Here is a 12,953-nt window from a genome sequence, read left to right on the forward strand (position 1 = left end):
AAGTTTATCATTTTTTTAAGGAAACTTTAATACTAGCTTGTAGTCTACTTGTTTCACTGAAGTTATCTTTCCTTTTCAAATATATTTCTCTAGCAATTTTAGTGGCTGTCAGAAAGCTAACACTTAATATGTATTATAAGTGCTTGACATGATTTAACTAATTTTATCCTCACAAACAACTCTTTAAGATAGTTACTGTTATCCCTATTTTTATAGATGTGGAAACTGAAGCACAGAGAGGTTAAGTAATTTGCCCTGGACCACACAGCTAGCAAGTGGCAGGGCCAGCATTCATACACAGGCAGGCTGACTTAAGAGAATACTCTTTAAGTGTTATGGGATAGTGTATAGCCTGCCATTGCATGGACGTACTGTAATTTATTTAATCAATCCCTTAATTTTTGATGTTGAGGTTATTTCCATTTCTTCCTGATCTTTAACGGTGTTTTGTGTACTTAAGTCTTATTTGCATCTCTAGTTATTTTCTTAGAATAAATTCTCACCGGTGGAATTGCTAGATCAAAGCCTATGCACCTTTTTCAGGGCTCTATTGCCCTTTAGAAAGGTTTAGTTTTCCTCTCTCACCACCATGGAATGAGAGTGACGTGTTCACTACACTTGTGACAACACTGCATTATCTTCTTTGAATTCTTGTTAAGCTTATAGGCAAAATGGGGAGTAGTGCGATGATCATTTCTCATCTATTTCTTGGTGAACTGCTTATTTTTCTATTTTGCCATTTTTCTGTAGGTATAGATTTAAATTTTAGTAGCTGAAAGTGATCTTACTAATTGTACTAACAGTCTTTTGGTCTGGGGAAGGTCATGTGAGCTGTGTGCTGCAAAGATTACCCAGAAGCTTTTTGCTCTCTGCTTGGAATGTGGTCTCTCCTATCTGAGCATTAGTAGTCTCTGTAAAGTGAACAGGTTGATTCTATAAGCAACCTAGGAAAATTGGTCTTGTTATTTCACAATGAGTCAGTCCCCAATAAAAGTTCTTCATGACCTCAACAGATGGAAATCTGGTAAAAATTGTAGTTGTGTGCCCTGTCTTAAATGTTAGTGAATTTTGTGGAGAAGGCTTCCTGCCAATGACTAATGAGAAATGTCAGGGAAACGTAAAATTCTCATTCTGGCATTTAAGTATTAAAACTTAATATCTCAACAACATGCTTTTGAACATTTGGCATAGATTAATAACACTATTGAAACAAATTAATGTGGTTAAATATCAGCCATTTTTATTGTTTTCTTTCTGCAAATGGAAGAATTCAGATCGTCAGTGGCCCACTTACTATGTGTACTAAAAATCCCTTTTTCTTTCCTTGACATTTGGACTCTGGTCAGATTACTATTGACATTTGTTGGGGATATGGAGCATAACTAAGCAAAGGAGGTTCAAATTACGGGATGTTGCTCTTTGTGGGGGGTAATTTGATAAAAATGTGTATACAAAGGCAGTCTGGTAAGAGAAGCTAAACGGAGATCGTTTTTGTTTTTAGGTAGCAGTACTGCCTGCATCGTGGTGCTGGACAGAACGAGCCACCGCTTGCACACAGCCAACCTGGGCGATTCAGGCTTTCTGGTTGTCAGGGGTGGCGAAGTTGTGCACCGGTCAGATGAGCAGCAGCATTACTTCAACACTCCATTCCAGCTCTCAATTGCACCACCTGAGGCCGAGGGAGTCGTCTTGAGTGACAGGTAATCTCCCTTCTCAGCCATTTAGTGTGAACGGAACATGGCTCACTCATAGGTTCGTCCCCATCCCCCTTAACCACAATGGACACAGGCAATTTCTGTTCTCGTGTGAGAAAAGAAGGCACATTGAGAATGTTCTCATTGGGAGCTTTTAGTTTGACTTCAAAAGCTATTTTGCTTGAACTTGATATTGCGGCCAAGTGCAATTCTGATAAACACCCAATAATTTGACAAGAATGTGAAAGTACTATTTCAGGCTTATAGAATATTAGTTTTTCATATCAAGACCACGTGGTACATATGGTTGTATTTGTTAAATTGTGTGGGAGAGATGAGTCATTTTTCATACATGTCATTGCCTGTACAAGATTTTGCACACGTTATTAGGGAAGCATGCGAACAGACGTCTGCTTTATTTATCAGAATAACTTCCTGATTCTCAGGGCCTTCTAGTACATGCATCAGAGAGAAATTGCAGTCCATATAGCACCTGTGAGAGCCAAGTTAAATTGCAGGAAATGGAATCAGAAGTGGTCTTGGGTATGTTTTGCAATGATGCTGTTTGAGGCGTTTGTCTCTTTTTCTTCTGACACCTTCTCTCAGTTCATTTTTAAATTGTCAGGAAAACTTTCCAAGATCATTAGTACTTTTTTGAATCAACATTTACAGTTTATCTTCACTAAGATCAGAGTACAGAATAAGGCGAAGATAGTCTCAGATTTCACTGCCTGTAACAACCTTATAGGACCTGGCACAAACATTGTTGGCAATTCATAAATGTTGTTAAATGAGTAACAAGACTTTTATAAGAATAGAAGCATTCTGGCTAGTGCCTATAGTTCTTATGAAGCCAGATCTTAAGTCCTAACCAAGATAAAATGACTATTACTGCCATCTTTTAAACTAAAATGAGCATATTATATGATTAGGTATTCAGTATTGCCCATCTGAAGGTCTATTGTTGACTCCTAGAGAGAAGCATTTTTTGCTTTCAGATTAAGGCAGATTACCATAATTGGAAGAATATTTGATTGTGGGCTCTTTTTCAGTTGACTGTAATACACATTAATATTTGCCATATTGGAGTGGGGAGGGCTGAGAACTCCAGTGCCTTGGTAGATATCAAGCTCACCTAACAGTTTCTGGAGAACAGAGTTTTAATTTCTTTATTTGATTCTTCTCCTTTTGGTTTCTGAGTGCCAGAGCAGCCCTGCTGTATCTCACGCTATCTTTGGGACAGTCTAGTTAAGGCAGCACTCACCCTGGCCTGCCAGCGAGGTGGAGGTTGCTTCCCCTGGAATCCTGAAACAGCTTGCTAGCATGTGATTTCAGCTCGTGTTTCAGTGCAGTCAAAAGTTTCCAGCAGCACAGTATGTTCAATCAAAATGGGCAAAATTGCAGCTGGCGGAACACCAAGCTCATGGGTGGGAGTGTTGGGAGAAGGGGACAAACTGTCCAATGGTAGTGAGTCTTTCGCAGGCAGAATAGCAAAGGACACTCCTGAGAAAGAAAAACCTCAGCATAAAATAGAGCTTCGGTGCCAACCTGGTCATGAATCTAAGCTTCTAGAATCTGATTAGCCTCCAACGACTGAGCAAATGTGAAGTGTCTTATAGTGTTTCTCTTAATTCCACAGAAGAAATCAACATGGTTTCCACCAGTTTTACAGACTTTTTTTTTCTTCCTGCTGTATGTTACTTCCTTAGCTATCAGTCGATCTTATCTATAAAATACTATTTTAACTTTAATTTATAGGTTTTCCTTTAGTAGCTGTTTTTACAAAATATTCATTGTATAAGCATATAAGTAAAAGTTAGTTTGTTTCTTGCCAGAGCCCATCACAGAACTTTTAGATGTGCCACTTCTTTCCTTAGTCAAGAGAAGATGAACCAGAAATTTTTTCAGTGCACTTTGTGTAAATCCCCAGCAGGCATGGGCAGGCTGTATTTCTATGTTTTCTCTTCACAAATTTTACAATATGTTGCTTACACGGGTTTTAGGATTTTTCTGTCAAGCTTAGTTAGGGTGCTTTCATACACTCCCTTCCGGATTAGTGTGTGATTTTTTTTCTCCTGGCTCTTGTTCGCTAATTGCCGGTTAAGGCATATTATCAGGTATCTCACCTTTCCCTCACCTTGGAGGCCTGGAAGCAGTGAATCTGGCCTTTGGAAGTGACTTAGAATTAGCCTCTGGGGGTGTGGGTGGGAGGGGCGTTAACTCTGAATATATGATCTTTTCTCTTCTCCCCACCTGGGTTTTTTCCCATTCTTTATGTCTTTCTTCAGGTGTCATCAGAGGAAAAAATCTCCCATCTGTCTTTTTAAAAGTTTTATACAAAAAGATGTAGTGAGGGGTGGCTGGTTAGCTCAGTTGGTTAGAGCGCTGTGCTAATAACACCAAGGTTGCCGGTTCGATCCCCGCATGAGCCACTGTGAGCTGCGCCCTCCTTTAAAAAAAAAGGGGGGGGAGTGAGAACTCTACCTCCTATACCTGCCCCCAGCCAAACATTCTCTCCTCAGAGGCAGCCACTGTTATCTGTTTCTTTGAATCCTTTCAGATTTATTCTCTGCATATAAAAACATCCGTATCTATGGGTATCTCTCTCTCTCTGTGTCTTGTGCATGCGCACACAGAGTCTCTACCTTTCTCCCTTCATTAACAATGTATTACAGAGTTGTGTCTCCGCCCCCCCCCCCCAATTTGGAGGGTCGGTTACTTTTTCTTCGTTCATTTAGTCATTCAACAGATATTTCTTGAAGAACTGCTGTGTGCCAGGCACACTAATAAATAAATGCCTATGCGTGATGAGCACTTTGTAAGCCCTGGGAGACAGACAGACCTTACTCTGCCAGAGTTAGTATTATTTAGTAATACTAACATCATATTACTAGTAATATACTAGTAATTACTAGTACTATAGTAATAAATGTCATTGCAGGTATTTCCTTTGCGTGCATTCTTACAGGATTTGCATGCTCTCCTCCCCAGTGCTCGGTCAGTTGTTCCACTATAATACAGCTTCCTGAGAGCCAGATTCAAGCCTGCAGGGAAATTGATGGGTGGAAAATGAATACCAGAGGATGGAATGTGGCTCTAAAGAATTAGGAAATAAAGACTCATTTTCATTAGGATTTTAGAGGCATGTTAGTATCTGACTCAGAAAAGAACACTCCCTCTTTTTAACCACATATGACAAATCATCAAACTATTTTACTTGGTAGTTTCAGTTAAGTTTTTGAAATACATATATCAGTTTTTAGTTTTTAATTTTTTTCAAGGTTAGGAATTTCATAATGACTGGTTTTTATTATTGACTCAGTTATTATAAATAAGTTTTTCTTAAAGCCTCATTACATTATAACATAGTGCCTGTTGGAAATTTTGAATGGTATTTCTAAAAGGCTTTCTTAATTTTGCCTCTATCCTGTCCTTGTCATAGCCCGGATGCTGCTGATAGCACGTCTTTTGATGTCCAGTTAGGAGACATTATCCTGACAGCGACAGATGGACTCTTTGACAACATGCCTGATTATATGATCCTTCAGGAGCTAAAAAAGTTAAAGGTAATTCACTTAAAGGTTGACCCTTGGAAGCAGTGGCCCTCTCTGGGCAGCTGAGTTTTCTTGATTCAGTTGCATTGTCTCTTTTTGTAGTTCTGGAAAGGACTATTTTTGTGAGTATAGGAATATAATAGTTCTAATCTTTCAAGTAATTGTAAACGGAAATATTCACAACTGGAAAACTTGAGGGGAAAAGGCTTGTAACCCAAGTCTTTAGTAGTTAGGTAAAGGTAGGAAAAGTCCAGATGAAGAATTTTCTTATTTGTATTTTGTATTATATTTTAATGGTATTTAACGGTCTTGGCTCTTGGTTGTCCTTTTCTCCTTTTATTCGCATAACAAACCCAGCAGGTGTTGAGGCTGGGAAAGATAAGAAATCATCATACCAGAGCCAGCTAAGGAAGGCCTTGTGCGAGCTGAGCTATCACCAGTAATGAAATAGTTCAGACTTGACTCATACAGAGAGTGGAAGGAAGTGAAAAGAAGTCTTTCCATATTCTCCTGGCTTTGTAAAAAATACTAACTCCGGGAAAAGTTAGCCTTTTCTCATGTTTTTACCACTAACCAGTATAACTTGAAGTAAGTTTCTGAACTTTTTCAGCACTATTTTCCTCACTTGTAAAATGGGGATACAGAAGAGTCTGTTTATAGGGTTGTGGTGAGGATGAACTAAGACCACCAGGCCTCTGTGGGGTTCAGTGAAGGCCAGATGTTGGCACGTGCTGGCACTGTACTGTATAGGTGATAGTGTGGAAGCAGAAGTGACACATTGCCCTGCTCTCTGGAGCTTATATCCTAGTGGAGGAATGCAGATAATACAGAGAAAGAATCTGCTACAATGTCGGCAGTAAAAAGGAAGAAAAATAAAGCAGGGTGAAGGGGTGGAGAATAGAGAGAGCTGCTGTTTTAGAAAGACTGGTCAGGGAAGGCCTCTGAAGGAGGTGACATTGAAGCAGAGGCCTATTATTATTTATACTGAAACTGTTCTGAGTCTTAGAGCTCCAATTGACCTTGTGCCCCATCCCCATTTTACAGATGAGGAAGTTGAAGTAGCAAGGGTAAGGCTATGGCTCAAGACAATACAGCTAGGCAATCTCACTGCGATACAAAATGCTGAAGTGTTTTTCAGTAGGGTAACTGGCAGCTCTTACTTAGAGAGCAATCTGTGGTTGGCCAGGGGTGCATTCGTAAGCAAGGAAACTTGAGGTTATCTCTGAAGTGCTGTCAAAATTCGCCTTTTCAGTCTCATCCCATTTTAGCAAAAATACCTTAAGAATTTCAAATGGGGGTGGGGGGGGGAAGCAAAAGTGAAAATCTAAACTTCAGGGCCCAAGGCAAAGGACTTTTTGTGTGGCATCTCATGCAGGCTGCACTGGTTGTCTCGTTCATTTTAGTCAAGGTGTAATGAATGGTTTAACGTCTTCTCGAACTGGAATAAAACTTAAGTGGTGGAAACTATGGTTAGATAAATGTTAGTCTTAAAAAGTGATATTTGTAAGAAGTTTACTTGAATACAGAAATCATATGGGGCATTATGGTAAAAATAACTCCCTCCTGCTTCATCTTAGAATTCAAATTATGAAAGTATACAACAGACAGCAAGAAGCATTGCTGAGCAAGCTCATGAGCTGGCCTATGACCCAAATTATATGTCACCCTTCGCACAGTTTGCATGTGACAACGGATTGAATGTGAGAGGTAAGCATTCTTTCGGAAAGTCATAAGGACTAATTGGGGACATAGTAAGACGGAAACATTCTGGGCTGTGGGGTGAGGTACACTAGACCTCTGGGTGCTCGGTGGAGGACTACGGAGGTGTCCTCTCCCAGTGGTGAGCCAGTGGCTTTGAGCATGGTCAGCAGGCCTGAACACTGCAAGGAAAGAGCAAGTGCGTGTCATCCTGTCTTCCCCACAGAGGATTCCCTTCAGCAGTGAGCTTCATTGGCTATAGAGGCAGGCGGGACCTGAAGCCCTTTACTGCCACCACTGCACTGCTGGGACCTGAGCCCAGAGGGCCTCCGAGCCCTGCCTGGAGGGACTGGACATTCCCAGCAGTTCAACATTCTGCCCTTCACGGGTCTGACATTTCACTTCTGCCTTCCTCTGGCTTTGTGGGACTCATTGACAGTAGTTGCCTGCCAAACTGCCACAGCAGGTTTTGAAGAGGGAAGCAGTGTTAAACTGTTCTTGCTTGAAGAGTCCTATCTACTGAGGGATGTGTAACTTTGGGAGCAGGCCAGTAGCTCAGTCTTAGAGCTGGGATGACATGTTAGCATACCAGAACTACTAGAGTTGGTCAGTTTCTTGCTGATATAATATTATGACATGTAAAGCATTTCTTAGCCCTCCAGGAAATATTAAAATAGAAAAAAGCACATGCCATTGCTGTTTGGCAGAATACAAGACTATTCCTAGTTTCAAAACTGGCTATGTTTGTCCAAATTAGGATTGTGGATAGAAGCATATAACTTTCTCGTCAGGCAGAATTTATCTTAACCAGATTTTCTCTTTACTGTAATTGCTATAAACATAGAATATGGTGTCCATTTTAACAGAGCTCCTGTTGTAAAGGAGCAGGAAAGGTTTTTTTAAAGCTTCAGTTAAATTGCATGTAAATGTCTTGGTGTTTTTTGTTTATTTCTGTCAAATTTTGTTTTCTTTTCTCTACTAGAGTATATTGACAAACCATACCTGCCTGAATTGCAAGCATTTGCTTGACTTTTCCTTTTAAGATACATGAATACATTGTCATTTTTATTTTAGGTGGAAAGCCAGACGATATCACCGTCCTTCTTTCAATAGTGGCTGAGTATACAGACTGACTCGCCTAGGTGTCAACTCCTGCCTTTCTTTCCTCATCCCAAATTCTCCTCTGCCGTGTGTGCTGATCCTGCGGGCAGGACCACGTTTCTTTGCCACTTATCTCAATGGCTGGTGATGTAAGCCTTTTGCCTGTCTTTGAGACCCCGTTGAGATCTTTGTTGAAAACCACTACTGTCATTCACTAGCCCATATCTGCCAGCAAGTTTGAAGAGAATCAAGATTTGAAGATTGACTTTTACTTCTCATTGTCCTTTCTGTGTTGGGATGGAGGTTTTCAAAGCCAAAATGGCTATTTTCAGAAATGGTGGAAGTATTGAAGAAAATGAGTAATGTTGGTAAAGTGAATTCAGAATTACAGTGTGTAAAAGGGATTTTAAAACTCTTAACACAAATTGTATGTTATGATACATCTACTAGAGACATAAATTACTCATGGAAAGAAGTGTTACACTTGTACTCTACAGTCTCTGTTATGATTGGGTGTGGCTTTATGTTTTCATTATAAACTCCTATTTTTCAGGGGTTTATAATTCTGTAAAACATTGCTCTGGATTATGAAATCTTGATCCCAAGAGCTTTTTTATTACAAATTGGAAGAAAAATTCAATTTAGTTCTATGGGTGCAAATGTTTCATGGTTTTTAAAAGATGCTTAATTGTGACCTGTGATCAGAGTTTGGCAGTTTATTGATTAGTCCAAATCACATGAGTGGCCTGATCTGCAGGAGGGGTGCAGGCGGCTCTTTACGCAAATTTTTTAATGGAAATATTGCTCAACATAAAACTCCTCACAGCCTAAACATGTAATGTTATGGCTGGAATTCCTCCTGGCGGTCTGCTGTGATGACCGTATGGGAGCTTGGGCCCGTAGGCCTAGTGGGTTGAGAATGGACAGCTGTTACTTTGAATTTTGTTGGCTTCTGGTGGTCATGCTACTCCCAGTGTCACCTCAGACCTTGTATTAGTAGCCTTGCTTTCTGTAGAGCATGCAAGAAATTCAGGGAGGCCGTGTGGAAAGAGCACCGTGGGCAGTGGCAGCAGGACAAGAGTCCACGAAGAAAACTAGTGACGAGCTGACATTCGCATTTGCCCTGCACAGAAATTTAGGGGTTTCTGAATCAAGCTTAATGTTTACAGTTTCCGAATAGCCATCTTGCAGTGTATCATTTCCTTATAAAACTACCCCGCAGTCAGTTTTCCCATTATCTGCAAGCTCAAACTTATTTTTAAGGTTTGTGTACAAGTCGACTGCTGTAAAGATATATATTTTTGGGTCAGTTTTTTTTTCCCTCATTAACTTGGTGGTAGAAAAATATATATACTTAGCAATCTTTAAATTAAAGCCATGTTTTATATATAAGTCAGGTAACATTGGTGTATAGACGAGAATGCAATTAAACCTGATGAGTCTACTTGAGGAGAAGATAGAAAGTCTCTTTCTCTAAAGGAGATACTTACTCCCTGGTTTATTGCATTAAAACTTATGTTTGAGGTTACCTCAACTTGTTTTAAAAGATTTTGTTTTGTGAATTTGTACTGTATATTTGGGTAACTGTCAAGCTTTTGTTTTATTTAAAATTGTTTAACATGTACCATGTACATGTCATTACTATATTTCAATGCATCATGCTTGTAACAGGCATTTCATTTATAATAAGAATGAGTTATTCATTTGTAAGCCGTTCAGTAATTTATCTACTATTCCTAAATTGGCATAATGTTAGATATCTATTTTGAATCACCTTTAATTACATGTCAGAATGCCTTAACTACCCTAACTTGACAAAACAGAATTCTTTGGTAAAGGAGATGGGAAGTGGGCGGGGGTAGAGGGAGACTATTTAATAACGAGAACCCATCGTGCTGTGATAAAACATGGAAGCGTGAGTGGCAAGTGACGGGGTATTTATTTTGCACAAACTATTTGCAGACTCTGTGTATTTTAAAAAAGGAAAGAAAGTTGCATCCAGTAGGGTTTTGTTGGAAGGAGTACATTTATACTTGGGCTGATGGTGTTACTTCTTTTATTAGGTTTTTAATTATTTCTGGTCAGAGGTATGTAGCCTTACGATCTGGATATATTTTGCATTAATTTTTCCAATGCTTACATTTGATTCCTGGTAGAGCAGTGCTGGTTAAGTCACTGGCTTTTCTCTGCCCTCATTTAACCCATCAGACACAATCTTTGTGATGCTTTGTTGGTGGTGTTTTACACAGCTCATTTAATCAACTTACCTGTTTTGGAAATGATTGTTAAAAATCGACAATGTATTTGTACCAGTGACGTTGAAATTCGTGAGACAAGAATTGAGTTTCACAGTGGAACTGACTTTGGCCTGTAGGTTAATGACAAAACATTTTGTTTTCTTTTTTCCCTGTCCTTTTTATGTTACGCACTTAATGTTATGACCGCCAGTGGTCAGCTGGAGTGCTGCTTATCAAGTAACTCGCCTTCCACTCTCAGTGGTCAGAGGCTGTGTTGGACCCGTGCTGGAATTTTCCAGGTCACAGGCCCCAAGTCTCTGTGGGGTATGACTGAGATATACCAGTTGTGGGTCTGACTCTGAACTTGATGTGTGTGTTAATTGTGTTTTAAATCAAGCACTATAACACAGCAACACACACGTTTGCCGCATGTAATGGACTTTTATAACAAAAGAGAATTTGGATTTCTAATTTACAAATTATCCCTCTCTGGATGCACCAAAGACCAGTAAAGTTTATAGCTTTTCCATCTATATTTATAAAGCAATACTGTATTATAAAAATCAATATTTTTATCACATGCTTGAAATTTTTTTGTTCTGTTTTAAAATGTGCACTCTAAACATATCAGAACCTTATTTCTTCCTGTGAACTTAAGCTGCCTGCGCACAAAAAAAAAAAAAAAAAATTTACTGAACGGATATGCAGTGGATTCATAGGCTCTTAAAAACTGAAAGAAGAAATGAAGGGGGAAAACAAGTTATTTGTCCTGAATTACTGTACTAGCTTGATATGGTTGATGGGTACTAAATCACAAAAAAATCCATTCCAGGTGTGCATGTCTGGGGGTTGGGCTGTGTCTAGATTATTAGAAACTAGATTTCAAGCTTTGCATGATGGGAGTGTGTCCTCTCCTATCAGCTGCATTTGTTCTGGATAGAACAGTAGCCTTCAGTACCACCTTCTGTACCACCAACCTACCACATCAAGTAACAAGGCAGGAATTGTGGGAATTTACTGAGTCAGTTTTGTGTGTTTTGGAGATTGTAAACAAGATTGACTAGAACTGTAAATGTTTGTACTTTTGAATAAGTTCTTGGTTCCTTGTCATCTTATACCAGCTATCTTTGGTAGAAGCTACAGCATCCAATTTCCCTGAAAACGATCACATTTTTGCATATAACAAATTTTACAATATCAAAAACAAAATCGGCTTATAAAACTGAAAATACGAAGCAGAAAGCATTTGGATTTTAGTCATAAAACATTTTTTGTAAAATTGAACTTCTCAACTAAAAATTGACAGTGTCCACATGAAAATCCTAACTGTTAGCAGGTAGTTTGTGGCAAAGATGGCTAAATAATGAAGCAAATTTGAATTTGTGTATACTAATGAGCTGCTTTTTTCTGTTGAGACTATCATTATTTGTCTTACCCAAGAGGCAATGACCTGAATTGGATGTCTGAAATATAACTTATGCAGGAATAGTTCTGTAAATACATTTAAATAAACTGTAAAGATATTTAATAAATATAGTATTTATACTAATCTCTGCACTCCTTTTAATTTTGAATAGTGATAAATCAGACACCAGCCCTTGACACAGTTTGTTGGTCTCTCTCGTCCTCATTTCCAAGCCTCTTAGTCAAGCATTGACTCTGTACTTTGTAGCTGTTATTTTCTCTCTTTTCCTAGTTTATCTGCCTGGGCTCTTTTTCACTTGTTGGTTTACTACATCAGTTTAGCTTCCTCAAAAATTCATCAAAATGGACTGATAATTGAATGTAAAATGTAGATGGTTTCCTAGCTGAGAAGCCTTTTGCATCTTCCAAATGGTATGGAGTGAAGCACCAAAAAATCTGGGATCATTTAAATTGAGCGTTCTGTATCCAAATTCTAAAATCCCAATTAAATACAGTTTAACAGTATAACTATCTTTTACAAGCTGATGCTGCATCCAGGCTATTACTGATGATATATATGCCTTCACTGCCTGACCACCCCCCCTGCCCACATCGAGAAGTGAACCAGAAACTCATCCCCTGCAAGGAGACCTACAGTTACTCTAGTACATAAATGTGTCTGTGTAGTCATCTGCATTTGTTAGAAATACGTGAAATTTAGTGTTAATCATTAGTGTAAACATAAGATACATAAATCTTTAGCCTACATGTGAAAGGACTTCTTGAAATTATGTGGGCATTGCCAGTTTCCACAAAAAGCTTGGTGAAAGCCCGTTTTCATTGACTGAGGAACGTTTTGGGATGAACTTGAGTTTTTGTTAGATTATTGTGGGCAGCTCTGACTCATAACAGAGCTCGCTACAAAAGCCAAAGTCATTGTGCTTTCAGAAGTCTGTTCACAGTTCTAAAGTTTACTGATCCCTTCCACCACCTTTGTTCATGAATTCCTCATAAAATCTAAAGGACAACTGCTCCCAATTAACTTTTCCTTGGGAATTGATTGTTTCACAAAGACTTAACAATAAGATGTTATAAAAGTCTAGTTTGTCAGGTTTTATAATTGACTATAAACAGGTTTGGAAGAGGGAGAGGCAGGCATCATAAAAACATTACATAACAGTGGTTTTGTGCCAGAGTTTTTAGTCTGTGCAGGTAGCAAGCTAATTCTTAAAGGGGAAAAAAACACATCTTCCATCTCAGTCCAC

At 39.0% G+C, this 12,953-nt stretch overlaps 1 protein-coding gene across 1 annotated transcript in view; it reads left to right on the plus strand.

The window, feature by feature from the left end:
• PPTC7 (protein phosphatase targeting COQ7) overlaps nucleotides 1–11,833 on the plus strand; it is a 35,014-nt gene extending 23,181 nt beyond the window's left edge. The window contains exons 3-6 of the mRNA XM_019734081.2: nucleotides 1,502–1,700; nucleotides 5,137–5,260; nucleotides 6,826–6,955; nucleotides 8,021–11,833. Coding sequence (XP_019589640.1) covers nucleotides 1,502–1,700; nucleotides 5,137–5,260; nucleotides 6,826–6,955; nucleotides 8,021–8,079 — 512 coding nt within the window. The 3' untranslated portion in view covers nucleotides 8,080–11,833. The remainder of the gene's footprint in view (nucleotides 1–1,501; nucleotides 1,701–5,136; nucleotides 5,261–6,825; nucleotides 6,956–8,020) is intronic.
• Nucleotides 11,834–12,953: the final 1,120 nt, after the last annotated feature.

This window comes from Rhinolophus sinicus, linkage group LG16 (assembly GCF_036562045.2).
Source record: "Rhinolophus sinicus isolate RSC01 linkage group LG16, ASM3656204v1, whole genome shotgun sequence".
Lineage (NCBI taxonomy): Eukaryota > Metazoa > Chordata > Mammalia > Chiroptera > Rhinolophidae > Rhinolophus > Rhinolophus sinicus.